General features: G+C 30.9%; 1 protein-coding gene across 4 annotated transcripts in view; it reads left to right on the top strand.

Moving 5' to 3' along the window:
* Cdh9 (cadherin 9) overlaps positions 1-24754 on the top strand; it is a 167908-nt gene that overhangs the window by 132795 nt on the left and 10359 nt on the right. For 3 of the 4 annotated variants that reach the window (XM_005341392.4, XM_078016929.1, XM_040272427.2), the window contains 5 exons: positions 355-491; positions 931-1052; positions 4987-5104; positions 5192-5443; positions 9505-10542. In XM_005341392.4, the coding sequence (XP_005341449.1) occupies positions 355-491; positions 931-1052; positions 4987-5104; positions 5192-5443; positions 9505-9992 (1117 nt within the window). In that variant the 3' untranslated portion in view covers positions 9993-10542. Of the gene's footprint in view, positions 1-354; positions 492-930; positions 1053-4986; positions 5105-5191; positions 5444-9504; positions 10543-24754 lie in introns of those variants that run through there. The other variant, XM_078016931.1, reaches the window with a different exon arrangement.

Raw genomic sequence — 24754 nt, 5'->3', positions numbered from 1 at the left:
TGAACTCTAGAGTAAAGAGGAGAAAGGGGAAGGGAGGAAGCATGGGCACAGGAAAGATGGTGGGATGAGATGGAGATCATTACCCTAAGTACATATATGAAGACACGAATGGTGTGACTACTTTGTATACAACCGGAGATATGAAAAAATATGCTCTAAATGTGTCATTTGAATTGCAATGCATTCTGCTGTCATATATAACAAATTAGAATAAAATGATTCCAGAATGTTATCAGCACTTTATATTTCATGCCTTTGTCAGATCATTGAGGAAAGTCCCTATCACTTTAAGAAATATTTGAAGAGCTAATAATCTTAAATAACACCAGAATTTATGAATCTCTTTTCTGCCAGATACTCTGTTGATCGGAATACAGATCTGGACCGAATTTTTAGTATCCACTCAGAAAATGGCTCTATTTTCACTCTGAAGCCTCTTGACCGGGAATCATCCCCTTGGCACAACATCACTATTACAGCCACAGAAATAAGTAAGTTGTCAACACATCTATCTGAATGCATTATCTATTACCAAAGTGATCAGATAATGGCTTAAGTTGACTCTTTCTCTCCTGTAGAATGGCTACATTGTGAGAAATATGTTAGAGAAATTATTTCAAAAGTTTGGGGTTTAAGGATTATTGAATCACTCATTTATTTAAAATTTTATTTTTTATAATTTAGAGTAGGATAGAAACATAATCTAATCTCATAAAAATTATTAACCAATCTATAAAAATAGAGTACTATATTCTTAGTGATATTTTCATCTTATTATTGTGCTTCCCCTGTGGACCACGTTGATGTCATCAGCATCAGCTAAAAAAGTGAATACCCCAGAACTGATCTGTTGCTAAGCTACAAATGGGCAAGTGGTTTTAGTTCTTCTCTGTAAATGAGCCTGAAATCTTACACATGTTCTTGTTGCAGATAATCCAAAACAAAGTAGCCATATTCCAGTCTTCATCAGAATTCTGGATATTAATGATCATGCTCCGGAATTTGCCATGTATTATGAAACATTTGTTTGTGAAAATGCAAAACCTGGGCAGGTAAATGAAATTATTACAAATTTAAAATATTTTTTTCTTTATGAAGACAGATGACATTAATTTATTTGTAAGATTTTTTTCATGCCACTCTATTCCTAGTTCCTTATTTACTTCTGTTTGATCTAACCAAAATTATTTTTAAACTCATTTTTATTGTCAATCTAATAGAATATAATAGTGAAAATTTATATACCAGGCATATAATAAATATCATATATATATATATATATATATGTATATATATACACAAAGTTCATATTTAGATTCATAATTAGGCTGAGTTATATACATTAAAGTATGGAGGTACATTATTAGATAAATGTGAAGTATAAAAATAAAAATTTTCTCTTTTAACTAGAATAATGATAATTATTTTATTACATTTTTCTAATTTAAAAGGCTCAATCAGGAGTTTTTGTTTTGATATAAATGATATTTGTGATTTATAATTTTCACATTTTTGAAATAAAAAATTGTTAATGACTTGTAAATTCCAATTACAAAGTAATGTTTCAAATATATATAAAGTAATTTAAAGAAATGCACAATATGCCCAATTTTTATTCAAACAGAATTTTCTAACATCACCAACTCTATATCTACATGTATATTTAAAGAGTTATTCAATTACTTCTTTAAGGCAAAAATAGGTAGATGCTAAGAATCATGGACAATTTCACCATGTCTATTTAAGAAAATAAAATGGAAAACACTCATTCTTTTATTTCAATTGAGATTTTTAAATGTTTATGCCCCTCTCATTTATTCACATGTTGAGGTTGTGAATTTCGAGAAAGGGTCTCCAAGGTAATAATTAAGGTTAATTGGGGTCATGAGAAATGTTGATCTGATATAACAAGTGCTCTTATGAGGAGCCACACCAGGGATCTCATGTTTCTCAGAGAGCTCTTTCTCTCTGAGCTCACGAACCCAGGAAATGCCATGTGAATACTCAGAGAAAAGACAGCAAAACATAAGGCAGGAGGACAATTCTCACAAGAAGCCAACCATGTTGGCAAGCTGATCTCCAACTTCCAGCTTTAAGAACTGTGAGAAAACACATTTATTTTGTATAAGCCACAGTCTTTAGCATTTTGTTACAGCATCCTGGCTAGGATGAAACTACTTTTCACCTTCCACATACACTCAAAAATTACAATGGAAGCCAGGCATGGTAGCCTCTGCCTATAATCATAGCTAATCATAGCTATTATCCAAGCTAATCCTCCTAGGATTCTGAATTTGAGGCTAGACTTGGTAGCATAATAAGATGTCTCAAAAATAAATAAATAAGGTGAAGTGGTTATTTTTTTCTTTTTTGATTCACATAGTTTTATTACATGCTTATTTCAGTTCAAAAACATTTTTCTTTTTCCACTTTGGTACATGATAATGGCCACGTTCTCAGTTTGGTAATAATTACTGTTATTTGATGTTTATTTTTTTATAGCATGGCCACACATTAATAAACTTACTAAACTACTTTTCTACTAATGGACATTTAATCAATAAGATCATATTCTTTCAGAGAGCATCGTAATGAGTACTAGAGTACATTATGTATTTTTACTTACTGGTATAATTTTCCTTTGTTATAAGCTTTGAAGTATGAATGATTAATCTATAAATATTAATAGATGCTGCCAAATATTTTCAAATATTATTTAAGGGATTCTTCTGACAGTTATGATTGCCTATTTACTTGGATTACTCTAGATTTTAAATGTCTGTGAAATTCTAAATATCTCATGAGAGTTTAGTATAAATTTCTTCAAATTCATTTAAGCTGAATGTTTTCATAAATGTATGCTTTTTTTAAAATCTTCACACGTGTATCAAGTTCCTGGAGTTGCCATGAAAAATTACCACATACTAGATGATTAGAAACGACAGAATAATTTTTCTCATAATTCTAGAGATTAAATGTCCAATATTGATCTGTCACCAGGCTATGCTCTCTCTGAAGGTTTTAGGTAGGATCCTTCCTTAACTTCCAAGCTTCTTGTTGTTGCCATGATGTGACATTCCTTGGAATGTGGACTTCCAATCTCAACCTCTATCATTACATTTTATTCTTTAAAAAAATTTTTAATTGTAATTGGACACAATATCTTTATTTATTTTTATGCGGTGCTGAGGATTGAACCCAATGCCTCACAGGTGCAAGGTGAGCTCTCTACCAGTGAGCTACAGCTCCAGCCCTACATTGCATTCTTGATGTAAATCCTTCTGTATTCAAAATTGTGTGTTTTTATGAGGACTCCTGTCATTGAATTAGAGCTCTCACTCATCCAGTAAGATTTAATTTTTACTTAATATCTGCAAAAAAGTTTGTTCCAATTGTGATCATATTTATAGGTAATATGATTTAGGACTGGAATTTATCTTTTGGGGGCCACAAATGAACCTACCTGAATCAGTAGGTATTCTTTACTCATTTATGTATTAGTGTGCTATCTTTTATTGATTCATATGAGTTACTGATACAATGCATACTAAAATTAGATACAAAGTATGATTGATAATAATCATAATTATTTAATATATATTCTTACTGTTTCATTAAATCAACAAAGATAAAAATAAAATATAGTTCCTAAAACATAAAGCCCATCAAATCATTTGAAGTCATGCAATTAAAGGATCAGGATTTTTTAATGATTAAGAATAGTTCTACAAATAAGATTTATTATTATTATTCAGGATCAGGAGGTTGAGAAATAATACTAATTGTTTTGTGATTTTTTAAAAATATTATGCTTCAATTTTCTAAGGAAAAAAAAATTACTAATTTTGTATTAACAATTGTGCACTTTCAGAAGCCTCATACAAAGAAACACAAGGTCACATGTTAATCTATCAATAAAATGAATGAACTCATATGTAATATGAAGTTAAAGTAGAAGAGTATTGGCTAGGAGTTGTAGATGCTATGGCTATAATAGGTACACAGAAAACAAAAATGCTTAAAATTATTGTGAAATTCAATAATTGTTCACCACAGAATATTGGACTAGTACACCTGGAAATGGCACAACTGTTTATTTTTCTAGAAGAGAAAACTGAAAGTAAGCATAATTACATGACTTTAATTTCATCTCACACAGATGGCAGAACCAGAATGAGGAAAACAGAATATTGATATGTAGCTTGGTGCCTTTTGTGTTATGAAGTTCTCAATTGGACTTTTCCTCCCAAGCTAGTGCTTGCTGCTCCATCTTCCTTTATGGCACACTTCAGATTTATTATGTGATCAGCAAAGAGGGTCCTAATTTTGCAACTTCCACAATGATTTCACAATACTTGAGAAGCATTTTTTTATGAATTTATCTTTGCAAACAACATTTAAAAAAAGGCAAGCAATCTGAATTAAATATGCAATATGTTGCAATAATGCATATAGCTGTAAAATCTTTTTCTTTATGATAGTATGCAATGAAGAGTTCACTTGTCTGGAAACATTAATAGTATTCTTGATTTGAAATTGTGGTGAAAAGTTATATTTTTTAAAGGAATCTTGTATGGTTTCTTCCTTTGAGAAAACATTTTCTAGTAAACGAAAGGGGTTAGGAACCAAATACTAATAAAATAGGCTGGTGCTTCACAAGACGACAAAAGAGGGTACTTATTGAACTGATCACATGTTTGTTTGTTTGATTTTTTTAAGTTCATTGTTTCAGTGGCAAGGAAACAGATGATGAAGCATTGAGAAGCACTGACAAGTAATAACGATAGACATTTTTATTTATTAATTAAATATTATCTTGGACAAAACCTTTACAAAACAAAAAAAAGGACTTTTTTATTTCTTAAGTTTAGTGACAAACTCAAAATTCAAAGCATGAATGCATGGATTTAAAATATTTCTTTAATTAAAAAAGATGGCTACTTTTCGTTTTGTTTTGTTAAATATATGCATTTGTTCTGCTTTCAGCTGATTCAGACTGTCAGTGTTATGGACAAAGATGACCCTCCCCGAGGCCACAAATTCTTCTTTGAGCCAGTACCAGAATTTCCTCTCAATCCAAACTTCACCATTGTAGACAATAAAGGTAAAAGAAAAAAATTTAAAAACAAAATTTTGAAACCTTAAGATGGAAAACTACAAAAGTGTGAAATATTTTCAATTTCTCCCCCAGATAATACAGCAGGAATTATGACTCGCAAAGATGGGTACAGCCGCAACAAAATGAGCACCTACCTACTGCCAATTTTAATTTTTGACAATGATTATCCTATTCAAAGCAGCACTGGCACACTCACTATCCGGGTGTGTGCCTGTGACAATCAAGGGAACATGCAATCCTGCAACGCAGAAGCCTTGGTCCTCTCAGCGGGCCTGAGCACAGGAGCTCTTATCGCCATCCTGCTGTGTGTCCTCATACTTCTCAGTAAGCTATGCCCCTCTCAATGCTCAGTGAACCCATAATTCTCTCCTTCATTGTCCAGGAATTGTGCACAAAGTAACACTCTCCTCCAGAGCTAATGGTGAAGCATCTTAACATTTATCAAAATTAGCTTTTCCATGAGAAAAAAAAAAAGTAATTCTAGCTTTTATCTGTGTGGTTAGTTTAAGTTTTCTAGAAGTTGATAACAGAGAAAGTGCTTGGGAGGGAAATGGGATAAATTATGTTATTTGCAGGTATCTATGTTACAATGTACCCCAGTATTATATATAGTTACAATGTACTCATAAAAACAGTAAAAAACACAAATATAAAACAAATGCTGCATACATATTTTTACAACGTTTTTTGGCATTAACTGTTATTTCTCTGATTATGGTTACTTTGCAAAGGGCATTTGATTTAATAAGCTGATCTAATCCTTGTATCAACTGCATCAGGTAAAAAGTTTATACTTCTACGGAATGGTTATGTAACATGCCTAAATTACTCTTCAGAAAGTGTTTTTATACTGGCATTAAAATAGTTGAGTCTTTTTTAGAATACTCTTTTCTATTATTTTCGAAACTGAAGATTGTTTTATCTTTACAAATAATATTACTAACAAATATTTATACTTATATTTATATATGCCAACAAATACATACATATTATCTATATAGATATAGATATACATATACATACATACCCACACAATTGGCAAACTTATAAAAGTTGTCAAAATAGGACATTTATATTTAGATGCAATGCACCAAATTAAAAATTTAAATTTCAGTTTTTAAATATCACTGTGACCCTGTGGTATACTTACACTGCAATATTTTCTAAATAAATTTGTGCCTCCAGTAGCAAATGTTTTATTTGAGCATATACTAACAGTACAACGATTTAATTCAATTAAACAGTTGTTTCACTGCAAAACACTCCAAAAAATTATTTCCATCAAATATTCATCCAAAATTTTTATGCGTAGGGCAAGAGAGTAAGCCAAATTTATATTCTAATGCTCATATATGCTGGCTTCTTTTCACTTCAAATCCTTTCAAGCTATCTGGATGAAATCCCTTTGGCCAGATATCCTTGCAGGACATCACTGGGGGATTGATGAAAGTGAGGAGAAAACATTTGTCTCAGTTAAGATAATCCAACTATCTAGAAAAAAAAAAATCTCCGAGATGAGAACACAGGCACTACCACCATAACCATGAGCAGTTCCCATCCTCACCTGCTGCTGGAAAGTTCAGGTCTTCTATAAAATATTTTTGAAGCCCTGTGGAGATTTAAATTTGGTTTACCCTTTTAGCTCTTACTGATTTTATAGCTTAGACAGTTCTACTTTCCTAATTTAAAATAAGGTAAATGTATGTATATTGCAATTTATAAAATTTCTATATTAATGTAGTACACATACAAAGATATTTATGCACATATGATAGAACAAAACATCCACCAAATATTCTGATATTCAAATACAATCATTTAAAACATTTTAAAAAAATTTTTGCTATGCAGAAATCCTAGAAAGTTTTTATTATTATTCTGAAAAAAAAAAAAAAAAGAATCTGCCACCATTCTTCCTGGAGCAATATAGAAAACACATATTTTTCACCTTCCCAATATATTACTTAAATATGGAATGATTTTGTATCATTTAGTTAAAATTGCTTGTAATGCAGGTTTCATTATCAAAATTACTAAAACATTCTTGTTGTTATTTCAAGTCTTTATAGTAATGGCCAGACATAGTTACTGCATTTCCATAGTTAAAAGTTAGCACTTTGTAAGACAGAATGGGAAATATTTCACATCTATGCTGATAATTTTGAAGAAATGCAGTCCTTAGATTCTCTCTATTCTGGTGGGGGCATGATTAAAACTTTAGGGCAGAGCTTTATAAAAAGTTTTCATTCCCAGTACCACTTTGGCAGTCTGATGAATCTTTTTAATTTATTCAGAACAATTTAAATAGTTGAGACCTCTGGGATGTAGCTCAGTAGTAGAGTGCTTGCCTGGCATGCTTGAGGTCCTGGGTTTAATCCACAGTACTGCAAATAAGTGAATCTATAAATATATAACTTTATAAGAATGAATCAGAAGAAAATAAGGTATCTAACTAAATTCAAGAAAAAAGCAAAAATCAGAATTTGTTTGCTTATTGAATGAGACCTTTGTAGAGAAAGTTTAAATATAGTTTGAGGATAGCTGTCATACTTGAAATGCAATATAAAGTATCTGTGATTTCTATTGGTTTAATAGTCACAAACGCTGCTACTATAATTATGAATATTATTTACTATGGTAAGAAAGGGGAAAAAATGCTAAATTCCAGTTTCAGCTTACTAAAAGTGTTAAAACATTTTCACCATTCTTTATCCTAGCTTCTCTGAATTCTAATTCCATATCCTTAATTATTAACTTTAATATAGGAAATAAAGAAAATAATTTTTTTTCCTGCTAAAGGAGAAAAAGAAAACTGTAAAATGTCTCTTACATCTACTTACAAGTTTTAGTAAACATTTATAGGTAAACTTTAAGATAAATTTACTATATGCTTATTATGCTACTTACCAAAATTAAAGAAATTTAAAATTATCCTTAAATATTAAAATTAGAAAGAACTGTTATTTTTCTAGTTATGGCTCAATTTGATGGATGTTAGATCTATGTGGGATTCAATTAATCTTATGTTATCCTTTAATAGGAGCAAATACAGATATATCTCATTTTTACAAAATAATTATTTTAAAAAAATGTCTCCAAGATGATCCTAACCTCATCACCTGAAGCTCTTTCTGATGAGGTTAACTTAAGATGCTTCTAATTATTTTTATAAAAGTCTTTCTATTAATTAGGAAGAGCAAAGGAAAGCATGCTGGCCAAAATAAAAATGACACTGGAAAGGCCTTTATATTAACAAAGAATAGTAATTTTTAAGAAAATTTTTTCTTATACAGTGAAACAAATAATTTTTTCAATATATTTAACTGCTCTCAACTAAAGTAAATGTAGCTATTATTTCTCTGAAGTAATATTTAAAAGTTTTGGAGAAGTTTTCTTTCACTAGTTATTGTGTATCTTATATGTAAAATTTCAAAATTGGTCTTTTTACAATAGAAGATATATATTTTGGATATCACAAGAAGTTTTTTGTTTTCTTAAAATGAATTTTATTGACTACAGCATATATTTGTTGAGAAAGAGTCATTGTCAAACAAATAGATAACAATTTAAGTACAAGTTCTCTTACTAGAAATAATACAGTATACTATATGAGGAAGTCCACAGTTAACTTTAAAACAAAAGTATGTAAATAATAACAACATACAAGTAGAGAGAATACCATTAACAATTTAGTCTCAAAGTTTAAATGCAACTCTTTAAATCATGGAAGTCCTTGCTCAAGATAATATTTAAGCTGTCATGATAATATTTAAGATAGGTACAAGTTAAAGATATGCTTGAGCTTAACTATTGTAATGTAACAGTTGGAATTTATTTCAAATCTTGAGCAGACATTCAAAACCAGATCAATTAAATATTTAGTAAAATGGCCCAATTTGGAATAGGATTAAATCAGTAGTTCATACATACTAATGTTCTTATGTGTGTTTATAAACACACACACATAATATAAGACTATAATGCAAATATAAGCATATATTCATCTATAGATGAGTAAATGATTTGTATATATTGCCTTGGGTCATTAAGAAAATATTCAATAGCTGCAAAAATTCTCTTGAGATGAAAACAACTGGTGCTTCAACATGTCTGTATTTGGAATCATGTGTGCATTCTCAAGGAGTGATGTGTCAGATTAAACAATATTTTTCAATATCAGAGGCCCACAGACCTTAAAAATGAATTGACCTTGTATTATCTGCTTTTTATCAATGTACGGCATCCATTCATTGGCCCAAGGCACTCTGTGCTTGTACAGGATACTCCTCCTGCCAATCAGTCTCACAAACTTCCACACACTGAAGTATGCATGCTGTTTTACCTCGCATCATGAAACCTCACCATTTTCTCATGTTTTTAAATAGTTTTAGTCGTGCTGTTTGCTGCATTGAAGAGACAAAGAAAAAAGGAACCTCTCATAATTTCAAAGGATGATGTCCGAGACAATATTGTGACATACAATGACGAAGGCGGTGGGGAAGAAGATACACAGGCTTTTGACATTGGCACGTTAAGGAATCCAGAAGCAAGAGAAGACAGTAAACTTAGAAGAGATGTAATGCCTGAAACTATTTTTCAGATAAGGAGGACTGTACCCCTATGGGAAAATATTGATGTACAAGATTTTATCCATCGAAGATTAAAAGAAAACGACTCAGACCCAAGTGCACCTCCTTATGATTCACTGGCAACGTATGCCTATGAAGGGAATGATTCCATAGCGGATTCACTCAGTTCCTTAGAATCCCTCACAGCTGATTGTAACCAGGATTATGATTACCTCAGCGACTGGGGTCCTCGTTTTAAAAAACTGGCTGATATGTATGGGGGTGATGAAAGTGACCGAGACTAAGCATATTACTTAATATTAGTGGAACTGTCTTCGTTACTAGAATGAGTGGCCTGCATTCTCCTCCTTGGAGGAATTTTTTCAAAAATTGAAATTACAAACAATACGTAGGTGTTGTCTTAGTAAGGGTTTGCTTAACCAGTAAGTTTCCGTGAATGAATATGAATGATATAGATTTTAAAACAGTAATAATAACCAGTTCACCCTCTTTGCCTAATAACCTTGGAAGGAAATTATATCACATTAATAATCAATAAAAATATTTAAAAGGCTTTTTGTGCCTTTTCTTAGGTATAAAAACTTTATAAATGCTTTCTTAACTGACTTTCAGTCACCTTTACTATTAAATTAAACATTGTGCAACTGCTTTGTAAAATAATATAGAAAATATATATATATCGCTGATGAAATAGGAATGACTACTACTGCCATATTTATTTAGTTGAAGAATGTCTTTGTGTTAATTCATTCATATTTTTATAAATGTATATTTATATTTTTGTATTTTTGAAATAAACTAGTATTTATAAAAAATAAATTTCATTTTATTTAATCCATAGAGGCAGTTCTGATCTCACTTAAGACATGAATGCTTTACATCTTTAAGTGTAAAGTATGATTTACTCAGGGAAAAAGCAGTTAAGAAGTTACTGCTTGGAATTTGGTACTAAAGTGAGGTGGAATTATAAATGATCTTTGGTACGAATTGTTATTTGTTGTTTCAATTACTTAAATATTGACAAATGTTTATTGAACCACTGAAGTCTATGCATGGAAGAATATAAGATACTTTGGAAATATAAAGTATTATATACACACACACACACATATATATACACACACAAATATATAGTTGTGGATAATAAATTTAAGTTTTTTTCAAGTCTTTATCAACCATTGGATTGTATTTATAGTAAATGAAATGTCAGTGATCTTATGTAGAAGAGAAAAACCTTAATCTCTCTTCTTTGTTTTTGTTGTTTTGGGGGGGCTCTGATTGAATAATTCATGAAATACTTGGTGATTCTGGGGTAATAATTTAAAATGAATATTGACAAACTATAGGGTGTTTAAAAATTAATTATTTTACTGTGGCTAAGAGTTATGTATTTGAGGGAATATTGAAAGAGCTAAGGACTTGTAGGAAAAAAAATCTAAAAGGATCTTATGGTGCTTAATAAAGGTTAAGATTGTCTAAAGAACCAAATATAGGCACACTAAGACATAGGCAGGAAGAAGGAAAAGGTTCCTGCATGAAAATCATTTGCAAATCTTTGAAAGAATGCCATGCAGAAAACTTGACCTTGTATTATCTGCTTTTTATCAATGTACTGACTTCACCAGCATGTAAAACCTAAATCAAAATAGTCACAGGGAGACTACATGCTATGTATTTTCTCTGGCAAGTATTATTTGTTTTCTTTAATTATTCATCTTTTAAGGAGCACATGCCCGACAATGGAAATTCACAGGTAGAATTAATAAGGGAGAAATTGAAAATTGACTCTTCTGTTGTCAAGACTGAAAATAGTAAATGTTTCACAAATTGCAAGCAGATAGGTATGTATTATTATGTTACTCTTTTGGAAAATTTCTGAAGACTAACTCAATAACTTCATTAGCAATAGCTACTACACACTAAACAGTCAATGTTTAAATTATTATGAGCGACACAATAAACCAGGGTACCTTCAAGTTGTAGACTTAAATTGCAATGAAATAGTTACACTGATACCAGATAGAATAAGACAGAGCAAATTTTAAACTTGATAATTTAGCAATGTTAATTCAACTACCATTTTTTGTGTTAATTAACTTATGAGTTAATATCAGAGTTTTCTCTTTTGTTGATTATGAAATTACCAATATACCATTTATAACAAGAAAGTACTTAACAGATTTTATATTTAATATACTTAGTAGATGCTCTAATCAGAATCTGATTTAATTAAGTAAATTATACCAGATCTAACTCTAGCATTTCCTAGAATTTTTCAAAGATGTTCAAAATTTCTTTAGCAAAAAAGATGAATTTAAGAGCCAGAAGGACAAGGTTTTAGTATTTTCATGCTGATAAACTAAAGAGAAATTATTAAATTTCTCCAGAAAATACACATAATAAGTTTCACTATGTTTGGTATAAATAATTTTATGTCACTAAATGCACACAATATATCCAGTAATATGAGTTTTTTATCACTGGATTTCCATGGAGTGTGTATTTGTTAAATGAAACATATTTATTCCTTATCTTTAATTACTTGTTAAATAAAACAATTAATTAGCTTTGAATATGTAAATGTAAGATAAATTTAAAATCTTTTGAATAGTTTCTACCAGATATAATTAAAACATTATTTCACTATTTTATTTAGAATGTTCAATAATTTTCAGAAAAAAATGTATTATATCTGGGTATGTTTCAGTGTGACTAAATTATCTACATTATTTGAACTTTTATATTCAGAGCAAACATTATTCGTTCATTGTTGCTCTCAGACATACAGACTAGATCCCAATAACTTAGATATCACCTTTATATAAGTAAATAAAATGGCATAACAATTAAAAAGCAAGCAAACAAATAAGAAAATAAAGAGTGACAGTGACTCCTAAGCACTAAGATGGACGTTGGCCAATCCTCCCTTGTTTTAAGTAAAACTGACTTTCAGGATCCTTTATTATTTTGATGATTCTTTTATTTTACTTGGTCTTCTTAGCTGGTTCCTTCTCTTTTTTTCAGTATCTTGAAGTGTTTCTGAGCCTGGAATTTTTCTTTGGTGTTTCAATTCTGGCCCTTAGTCATCAGATGCAGTCTCCCAGTTATCATTTACATCTATATCTATATCTATAGTTCAACTGAGATATACATCATTCAGGTTGGAGCTCTCAAATTTACACTTCCCTTCTTCACCTCCTTCTAGTAAAGCATATATCCAAAGAGCTATTCCACTTTTCAAATAAACATTTCAAAATTAATGTGTCCATATTTTAGCTTCTAATCATCACATCTATATTTTCTGTACCATCACCCTGACCCACAACAATTATACATGTCTAGTCGATGGCAGCTCACCTGATGAGAATTCTATGATAATTACCCAGAGCATAGGAATTGGGTTATCTTTTTCTTGCATTCTGTTCTCACCCACAGTGACTTTTGATCACATCTGCTACCAGAAAGCTAATACTATTATCTAGCTTATTGCAATATTAAGAACTCATTCTTACCAGCTGTGCCTCTACCATCTATTTTACTTTACACATATGTATACATACATATATTTATTTATTTTTCTTTTTATTTAATTAGAAAAGTCTAAGCATCTCATTTCTCTATAAAAACTTGTAAGTTGTTCATTTGCAGTGTAAGTCTTCACAATAGTCTCTAAGGACCTATCAGATTAGGTTTGCATTACCTCTCTGATCTTACTTCTATTTCATTAACTCATTTCATCTCAGATATTCTGAGCTCCTCAAAAATGCCAAAGGACAAATGCTATTGCACAGTTTAATCATTCTCCTTGGAACAATCTTTCTGAAGCTATCTCTGAAATTAACTTTCTAGTTATTTTAAATTCATTTTCAAATTACAGGTTTTTAATGAGGACTATGTGAGACAGTCTATTTAAAATTACAAACTCATACCCCATTGCCCCTTTCTCATTTTTAAAAGTAAATATTATGCAAAGTACATATCATGATTTAACATAACATGTTTTTCATTTAAATTTTTGGTTTGTCTATGTCTATAAGAAAACTTAGTCCTTTGGGGCAACAATTTCATAAAATTTATACATTAAAAACCTCAAAAATGTCTAAATTAGTGTCTCCTATCTTATTGAAATGCAGCAAATATTTGTAAAATGTTTAATACAAAACTCAAATTTTTTTATTGGATAAGATACTGCAAATAGGAGACATAAAATAAAACAACTGAACAAGATAACACAATGTTCATAATAACCTAAATTGTTAAATCAGAAACTTATATTTTTTCAAAAACAGCTTCACTCATTTAATATTTCCTTCAATAGTTTTACCTTCTAAAATAATATAGTAATGGAATTTTACAGGGTTTCAGACAATTTATCCCAGTTGCTGAATCCAAACACCAGCCAATCCAAAGAAAGGATGAAATAAATAGTCTTCTTTTCTTCTTTTCAGCAAATGTAATTACTGTTACAATGGGCTTGTCATTGGACTGTCCTGGCTATTGTCTTGAACATGGGTAATAGAATATGGGTTCTGGAAAATGAACAAGTCCAAAGGAAAATACATATTTTATTTTTAAAAAAACATTTGGGGGCAATCACTTATATGAAGTAGAAACATCAGCTGTTGAAATTTAAAATCTATGTGGACAAAATAGCACCTTGGAAATACTAGGTCTCATCTCATTTACAGTCTTTTTTTTAAAATAGAATTTTGTTAATGTAAACATGCTAAAAAGTATAAGTTACCATATTGTTTCTAGCACTAAAATTTAGGACACTTTATCTATAAATCATTTATTTTATATATTCTTGAAGAATCTACTAATGAGGTTAAGCTTCTTTTTTTTCTATATGCATGTCCCACACAAGGAACTATAAATTTCTAGTTAATTTCTCTGACACTTTTCTTTAGATATGTTATTTTCTCATTATTTCTAACAAATAAATTATTTTTCATAAATAAGAAACTTGTTTTTTCATGATAATAAATTTCAGTGAACTATAATTATCTATGCTAAGATTTATGGTTTCTCTGTTGTAGTTTGTTTTGTTTTTCTGTGTGTCCTTAGTACTAATTCCATACCAAATCCTATGTCATTTATTTTACCTCCTCTCTAGCATTTCAGGCACAAAGAAGTATACACATTCTTGAAGTATCTATCCTTAGTTGACCTACCTACTCCAATCTGAGCAGGACAGTGGTCTTTCATGCTGGTGCTGAGTTTTCATCCTGCTGTCAATTCCCACCATCAGCTTGGGGATCCCCATGATCTATCTCTTCTTCAGGGCTGGAATCCTGAGCCCCAACTCCCATAACAGCAGTTTCTGTTTTCTTTCCTTGTTTCTCCTCTTGACTTAATATAGGTGGGGTATTCCTTAGAATAGTTGAAAATAGTTGAAGCAAAAAGTTTTTAAGATTTTGAAGTTTTTCCAATTTTGCAATATCTACATAAATTTTGCTGTTTAAGTGTCCCTAATCCAAAAATTTTAAATCCAAAATGCTATAAATATGAAATTTTCAACACTCAAAAATGTTGGAGATTTCAGATTTTCAACCTGAGTAATATAATTCACACTTCACATATTTAAGATGATGTTATTGCTTATTTTTCTGTAGAAATTCCATCACATTTTAACTGAATAATTCCTTGACAATTATTGGATCTTTTTGCTCTGGCTATATTGTTTCAATTGTAAAGAATATATTTTAATCCTTTGATGACTAGAAATTTCTTTGTAATTATTTACATGCACTATTTCATAATTTATGTTATTCGCTAGCTCTTGGTAAGTATTAGGCATTTAACTTTGTAACTTCTATTTCATAAAATTAGCAAGAATTTTTAAAAATGTAATGAATGCTATTACCAATAAAAATCTCAATATTTTAATTATTTTCAATTCAATACATTATTCTTATTTATGCTATTCAAAAAAACCCTCATATGTAGAAATTATAAGGAAATATATTTTCAAGTAAATATACTTGGGAGAGAAAAGTAAATATTCAGATTTGGTTTTCTCCTATTTATTTTTATCATATTAATATAATACTACTTTTCAGTACTCAACATTTCAAGATCCTTTGTCTCAAACATGAAATTTTATTGATAGAGTCTTAACAAGTGAATGAGTAATTTATTCAATAATTTAAAAAAATATTTTCATTCATTTTTGATGAATTTTTAAATTTTATTTATTTATTGGTAGGTTGTGCTGAGAATCAAACCCAGTGCATCATACATGCTAGGCAAGCACTCTACCACTGAGCAACATCTCCAGACCAATATTCAATAATTTTATAAATCTTTGTTAAATGCTAGTATTATACAAAATAATGTGAGAATTAGAGTTAAATTCAGCAAAACAAACACAATTAACTAAAATTAAAGTTGTATTTTATGTGTATATAATAATTAGGGCTTAGAAAAGATGAAGATTAACCAACAAAAAGTATTATTTTTTTTTTGCTTCACATATCTTTAATCATTATGTTATATCTTTAAAATACAATTGGTTGTGGGTTACCATATTTGGTAAAAATCTGAGTCATCTTTGAATAAAAAAAATATATGGTGAGAAAATTTAAGGGCTGCGTATGTGGCTCAAGTGGTAGCGCTCTCGCCTGACATGGGTGAGGCCCGGGTTCCATCCTCAGCACCACATACAAACAAAGATGTTGTGTCCCCCGAAAACTAAAAAAACAAAAAAAAATATATTAAAATTCTCTCTCTCTCTTTAAAAAAAATTAAACTGGTTAAACTTTTTGAGTTGAATTCTTTGTTAATTTTAATACTATAACAATGTCACAACATATTGAAGGATCTGACTCCATTTTTTGACATTCAATTGCTGATAGTCTTTAAGTGACACTGTCTCTCTAGACTTTGAAGCTATTTCTGAGCAAGGTGGTAAGAAAGCCTGGAATTTCTCTCATCATGGGCAAGCAGGGAATTCAAACCACACAGGTCCTACCAGAGGAACAATATCTCTCCAGACCTGCTTTAGCCAGGATAAAAGCCCAGGTCCTTCCCTTTGCCTTGCTCTCTCTGCCCAGCTGGGACCAGCTTGAGAAGACTGCTGGGTTCTCCCTGAGATCTTAAAACCTGTTCATGCTCTTTGGGTATGAATATAGTGTCCTTAGTCTACATATCCAAGTCACACTTTGGGTAAGGGACCAACTGACCCAGCAGAAGATCATAACAATTAGATTACAATCAAATTTTGATTTCTCAAAATGATAATTTGATAAGGCTAAATGCAATTTTAATATTCCTGTAACTCTTATAAACACATAAAATATATATTCTTCATTGTTTTCATAATACTTAAGAGTTAATGTCTCTTAATGATTTTATTACTCATAAAATTGATCAAAATCTAATTTCATAATGTATAAATTGTTAAATACATTAGCAAAGAAAATATGATTCATGTTTTACTTTCTTTTTCTAATTTGATTAGAGCTTTACATTTATACATAGTAGTTGATTTCCTTTTGAAAAACTCATACAAAAGTGGAAATCAATTTCAGTTCAACTTAATTTTCCCTCCCCTTTTTTTGTCTCCTTCTCCCCCCTTCTCCTTCCTCTACTCCATTTGACTTCTTTTCACCTGTCCATTTATTTATATTTGATGGATTCTTTATGTTATTCTATCCTTCCCTTCCTCTATCCTTAATTTTACCCTAGCTTCTGCATATGAGGAAAAACATTGGACCTTTGAGTTGCTTATTTGTTCATTGAGGGAATGGGAATTGGACCCCTTATAAATGTTAGGCAAGTACTCTTCCACCAGGACACATCCCCAGTAACTTTTTTTCAAAGTAAAAAAAATATATATTTTATTGACTTTTAATATCCATAAATAAGATATTTATTTTATTGGACCTTAATTGAAAGAAATAACAACATTTAATATGTTTTAATTAAAATTTGGTTTTCCTCTTTTGATAAAATAGCTTAAATTTGTTCAGAGAATGCTATCCTACTAACTCAATTTATTAACTTTATGTAAATTTTATGTTAATTTTATATGAATTTTGCCTGAGTTAGTTTTTATTTAATTCTAAGCTCACTGAATCATCTAGTCAACATTTTTTGAATACCCATTGTGCTGAGAACAATGCACAAATCATTGTAGAGCAGAAAATGTAGGTATAATTATTATTACAGAAAAAGCCTACTTGATCATAATAAACACTATATTAAGAGGAAAATATATCTGATTCAATCATTTTATTAGTGTGATCTTCCATGGATTTATTACATATCTGAAGGATTTAATTCCTTGATTGGTGAAAATAAATAACCTCTAGTACTTTTATATTTTCTTTTTTTATTTATAAATAACAGCAGTATGCATTACTATTTTTATTACATATATAGAGCACAATTTTTCATATCTTTGGTTGTTTATATAGTATATTCACACCAATTTGTATCTTCAGACATGTGCTTTGGATAATAATTCCACCATCATTAATTACCCCATGCCCTCTTCCTTCTCTTCCAACCGCTCTGCCCTATCTAGAATTTGTCTATTCTTCCCATGCCCCTTATTCCGATCCCATTATGAATCAGCCTCCTTATATCAAAGAAAACATTTAGCATTTGGTTTTGGGAATTGGCTAACCTCAGTTAGCATTATCTTTTCTAACTTCATCCATTTACCTGCAAATACCATGATTTTATTCTCTTTTATTGCTGAGTGATATTCCACTGTGTATATATGACACATTTTTTTTATTCATTCATGTATTGAATGGCATCTAGTTCATTCCATAATTTAGCTATTGTGAATTGTGCTGCTATAAACATTGATGTGGCTGTGTCCCTGTAGTATGCTGTAGGAATAGGATAGCTGGGTCAAATGGTGGTTCCATTTTCAATTTTTCAAGAAATCTCCGTACTGCTTTCCATATTGTCTGTACCAATTTGCAGTCCCAGCAGCAGTGTATGAGTGTATCTTTTCCCCCATATCCTCACCAACATTTATTGTTGTCTTCATAATAGCTGCCATTCTTACTGGAGTGAGATGAAATCTATTATAGGTTATTCCTTTTGTTTATGAAACACAAACAAGTTTGATATACAAAGAACGATAATCACTTCTAGATAAGGATAAAACATGAATCTACAGTTATTTAGTACCTAATAATAAATAGCCAAAGATAACTTAAAACTGCAGAATATGTCTCTGCAGTATTATAAAGCTATCAGATTAATATACTACATAAAACAAAAACCAGTCATGAACTTACATTGAACAAAGAACTAAATGAATATTTCATTACCATCCTTGAATAGCTTGAAGGTGAAAAATACACTGAGTAGAACAATGGTAACATTTGTCAAAGTGCATACTAAAGAACAACATATTTAATCTCTTGTTATGGTTTGGATGTTGTTTGCTCACAGGAGTTCATGTGTTGGGGTTGGTTTGGTCCCAAAGGTGCAATGTTAAGATGTGTTGGAACCTGTAAGAAGACCATTAGGTTTTCATAGAACCATAGGTTTCTCATAGAATCCTAGTTAGTTCTCACGAGAGCACTGATTTTAAATAACAAGAATGGCCACTCTCCTCTCTCTGGTTTCCTGTCATGCCATTTCATCCCTCTCTTTCACAGGTGTTTCTGTCACTGTGATTCCATCCATCAATAGGACTTTACCAGATGCTGAACCTATGATGCTAACCAATATCCAAATTTCAGACTCCACAACTGTGACCCTAATAAATCTTCTTTTTTAATATTATCTAGTGAGATATATTATTATAACAAAAAATGAACTTAAACCATTTATATTATGTAGAAAGAATATGGTGCTTTAACAATTTACTTTTAATAATTTTAATAAACATGGCAAAATGTTAGTCAATAAGTCCCCAAAATAACTTAAGTGTAAAAACTACAATGCTGTATGATAGAAGATTTCTGTCAAGCATGACCCTTAGATGGAAAAATTTACTCATAATTGGAGAAATTCCCATAGAATTTGTATATAATTATTTTGCCTTGGAAAATAAGTCACATGGAGTTAGTTGTTCAGCCTAGATATAAGTCTACATTTTTTAAAGCTAAGGCATATTTAAATTTAGTATTATGTAACTAAAATTAATTAGCTAATTTTGTATTAACACCTTGAAGATAGGTAACATTGGGAAGTTTGGTTTGAATTCTTTCATAGGATGGAGAAGAGAACGCACTTTAAAATGCAAAATTTCTCAATTCAGAAGTAAGAATGTAGATCTTGAATTTCGATGTGATGCTTTGCAGTTTTGAGAGACCACTTTGGAATTTTTCTGTGGGCCAACGAACTGAAGGTGGAGCTTAGCATCAATTAAGGCTAATTCCAAGCAAGAACATTGAACATCACACCTGTGTTGAGTTACACTCATTACAGAAGACAGTGAAACAGCAGAGGATATTATATTTGAATGCAGATGAAAGAATGGAGCAAAGAGCATTGCCACCTTTTCCTTTTCCCAATGAACACAATGTTGTGTCTTTGTTTTGTTTTTGCTTTTTTCTTGAAATTATATTCAATTAAATCAAGATAAGTGTGATCCACCAACAACATTTAGTGGCTCTAATGTTTATCTGCACACATATGCCCACCTATTTCCCCAGCATATATTTAAATGTACCAAAATGCAGCTATTTTCTAGATTTCTAATCTAGACTTTCTAGCTTGGAATAATTCGGAGTTCCGTGCATTGACAAATGTAAACTAGAATGATAATATGCTAAATAGTGGTTCATTTATTAATTCCAGGTAATTGTTTGGGCAGTGTACTAGCATATTGCCATAAATACATTTGCCATGAAAATCGAATACTTAGACCACTGTAAGCTTCCAAATAGACCATTCACATTGAATGGCGACTTATAATTCAAAATGGATTTTTTTCCTATGAAAATTAAAATGTGAATATCTGTTATGATTTAGATATGAGATTTCCCACAAAAGCTTATGTGTGACACAATGTAAGAAAGTTCAGAGGTGAAGTGATTAGATTATAAAAGTCTTAACCTATTCAGTGTGTTAATCCCTGATAGGAATTAACTGGATGACAACCACAGGCAGGAAGGGTATGGTTGAAGGAGGTGGATCACTGGAGACATGCCTTTGAGGTACATAGTTGTTCTTGGTGAGAGGAGAAGTTTTTCTCTTTGCTTCCTGGTGGCTATGTTCTGAGCCACTCTTCTGCCATGATGTTCTAACTCACCTCTGGCTGAACAGAGTCGGCTATCTATGGACTGAGACCTCTAAAACTGTGAGCCCCCCAAAAAAGTTTCCCTCTTCTCAAATTGTTCTTCTCAGGTCTTTGCTGACTTAAATAGTATGTATGCAACCATATATTTTGAATATGGCTTGAGTTATTCAAACATATTACTTGTGTATGTTTGTATATTCATATTTTAATTTTCATACAAAAAATTTTTGAATTATAAGTCACCATTCAATGTGAATGGTCTATTTAGAAAGCTTAGAGCAATCTCAGTATTCAATTTTCATGGCAAATGTCATTTCCTGTATTTATGGCAATATGCTAGTACACTGCCCAACTTGTTAAAAATGTAGCTAGCAGATTCACTCTGTTTTAGTTTCAGAACTGTTGCTATATTTGCTTAATGAAATACAGAATCTTATCAAGAAATAATCATGTAATATGATCTCGGTCTCACTTGGATGTTATTTATTAAATTATATTAACTTAATAAACTGATGGAAGTGCTGATCTAGTGCCTTGAAATAAAAGAATAGACATGCTCTGAATAAAAGAGTTGATTTTACCGATCTAAGTACTGGTTAATAAAATAGTTGGGAAGTTATTTCCATTTCATGGTCTGTAAAATTAATTCCTTAACCTTCCAGCTATAATGAAAGATTGCATTTTGCATTTTTCATTATTAATCTACTCTCATACTTATTATCATGAAATTATATTAAATATTCCCAACCTTTGTTCATTAAAACTTCAATGCAATAACCATTAGTTTTGTTCACTGAATAACAAATAATTTAGAAACAATGTTAAAAGATATTTAAATGCAAATATATGTTAAGTGGACAAGTGATCTGAATTTCTAAAAGTTTTTATTTAAAAGTCTGCTTTAATTCAGTTGGAACCAATAGGTCTAAACTGCTTGCTCTTGGTACATACATGACAAATTAATTAATTAGTATGATTTGTTTTTATTTTCAGCAGATTAAAGCATGTTCCATTTATTTTCTAAAACCTATATTAATCTTCCATTTAAGAATAACTATGCATGCCACCAGGCAACAGAAACCTACAAATAAAATAATATATCAGAAGAAAAACAAATATGTACTTTATTTTAGGCAACTATGTTTGATAAATTTCTGCATATGCAGCAAGAAAACACATTTTTGAATTGGGATATGGATATGAATTTAAGATTAAATCATATTTCTGCTCATTTTTAATAGAAAAGCTCTTTTTACTAATTTCTATGAAGGGAAAAGCAGTAAAAGCAGTAAAAATAAATCATCAAAAAAGAAACCCCCAAGCAAAAAAAACATGTTACAAATCTCTTAGGGAAGTTGTATTTTCAAGTAGAAGCTCTTCTTTGAGGAAAAAAATGAAAAAACGATTATCCTTATACCACTTCAATTTAGGAAGAAAAGTAGACTACTGCATTAAAATGTAATTTAAAATTAAATTCCAAGTAGAGGAAAATGAATCATAGAAATGAGTTAAGTTATAATACATGGAGAATCAAGATGACAATGATTTAAGAAATAGTATGTTTTTATGAAAGCTCTTATGTGCTCTGATGGCACTGATCATCTTCCAGGACAAATATGCTTATAAATACAAGGCTTAGCAATACATTGTGATAGAAGAAAGCATAAGTAGCCAGGAAAACATTAAAGAATAAAACTGACAAAGATTATTGTGAAGCGTAGGTGTTCAGGTTTCTCCTGTATATGCTGCTATGTCCTTTTGCTATGTACCTTGGAGTAGAAACCTGGATCACATAGTAGATCATTTTTTCCCTTAGTTTGGAGGTAATATATGTTTCTTCACAATATGTTCACTAATTTATATTCTCAAAAAGTGTACAACGATTCAACTTTTTTCACATTCTAACCAGCATTTTTGATTATTGTTATTATTTGTGGTTTTTGAAAGCAACCCTTCTTCCTGAGCTGAGATGATATTTCATTGTGGTATTGATTTACATTTTACCTGATTGCTAATGATGTAGACTTATGAATTTCTTTTGAGAAGTGTCTTTGCAAATATTTTCCTTGTTTTCATTGGATTATATTTTATTATTCACGTACTATTCACAATATCTAAGGAATGGAATCAACCTGAATGTCCCTCAATGGATGAATGGATAAATAAATTGTGTTCTTATATGTACAATGAAATATTATCCAGACCCAAAGAAAGAATAAAGTCCTATCATTGGCAGCAAAATGGGTAGAACTAGAGGACATTGTATTAAATGAATGGGGAGACCCAGAAAGATAAATGCCACATGTTTCCTCTCATATCTGAATATTAAAAAATGTAAATTTGAGTGAAGAATAGTGATTATAAAGAATTATGGAAGGTGGAGGAGAAAGAGAGAGAAGGAGTTTTGTTAACTAGTACCAAATCAAAATTAGAAGGAGTAAATTATATTGATTTTCTGCACAATGAAATGACTATAGTTCACATTCCATTATCACATGTTTTATGAAGAGTTAGAAGAGAGGTGCTCAGAAGCTCAAACACAAAACAATAATGAGGAAATGGATATAGTAACTTGATAATTGCATACTATATACATGTATTGCAATATAATACTGCACTTCATATGTACAATTAATAGTTACAAAATTTTATAAAAAGTTTAAGTGGATAGAATTGTTAACTTCTATTCGATTGATCATTACATACTCTATACTTGTTATAAATTTTGACTCTGTACCCCATAAATATGTATAGTTAAAAAAATAACTAATAAAATGTTTTAAAAAGCTGTTATGACCATTCAAATAAAATCTGGTTGCTACTGAACAATATAGCTTTTTATATGGATACAGTGAATTTATGGAATTTTCTCTGTAACTCCTCCCATCCATACCTTGAATCTAGGCTGGCTGTCTTTAATTTAGCTGATTATGGAAGAAATGATTTGCACAAATTCTGACTCCATAGCTCAAAAGGACTTGCAGTTATTTCTATTGCCTTAAGAATTAGTCCTCTACCACATGAACAGGTCTGATAAGCATCCTGCAGCATAATAAATCATATTACTGTGAATAGAACTTTGAGTTATTCAACCTAAAACTCAAGAACTGTGATCACATTAGTTAGGTCAATATGAAAAGAGTCACTGTTTTAGTCAGTTTTTTTTTGCTGCTGTGATAAAGGATTTCAGAGGTCTTAGTCCACAGAAAGCTGCCTCCATTCCTCAAGGCTCAAGGTGAGATAGGAAATGATGGCAGAAGAATGTGTCAGAGGGAAACAGCTCACATGATGATCAGGAAGCAGAGAGAGAGAGGTGTCCTCTTGCCAGATACAAATACACAACCCAAAGCCATGCCCCCAAATCCCACCTCCTCCAGGCACACCCTACCACTTCAGTTATCACTCAGTTAATCCCTACCAGGGGATTAAATCATTGATTGGGGTTAATTGGATTAAAACTTCTTGGATTATCTCACACATGAGCTTTTAGAGGACAACACATCTAAACATTAACAGTTACCCACTATTGCTAAGAAATGAAATGGTGAGCCCAGTGAAATAGTTTTGTTTTATTCCACTAAGCATTGAAGTGGGTTGTTATATAGAAACTGGTTGTGGAAGACCCATTTCCTCCACTGCATATTGAGGAAGGGAGTCAAATCATCCATCATTCATGAATAAGAAGATACACTTATTTCTGGCATTTCATGACTATCCCTCTATTTCTCAACAATCTTAGGACATACAAATAAATGAAAGGTAGTGCTTCATGAATGCAGAGTTGAAATTTTTCAGTGGTCATTTAGCGGTCACACTCAAGTGAGTGTTTAA

This window comes from Ictidomys tridecemlineatus, chromosome 1 (genome assembly GCF_052094955.1).
Source record: "Ictidomys tridecemlineatus isolate mIctTri1 chromosome 1, mIctTri1.hap1, whole genome shotgun sequence".
Taxonomy (NCBI): domain Eukaryota; kingdom Metazoa; phylum Chordata; class Mammalia; order Rodentia; family Sciuridae; genus Ictidomys; species Ictidomys tridecemlineatus.
This window is presented reverse-complemented; position numbering and strand designations above follow the sequence as displayed.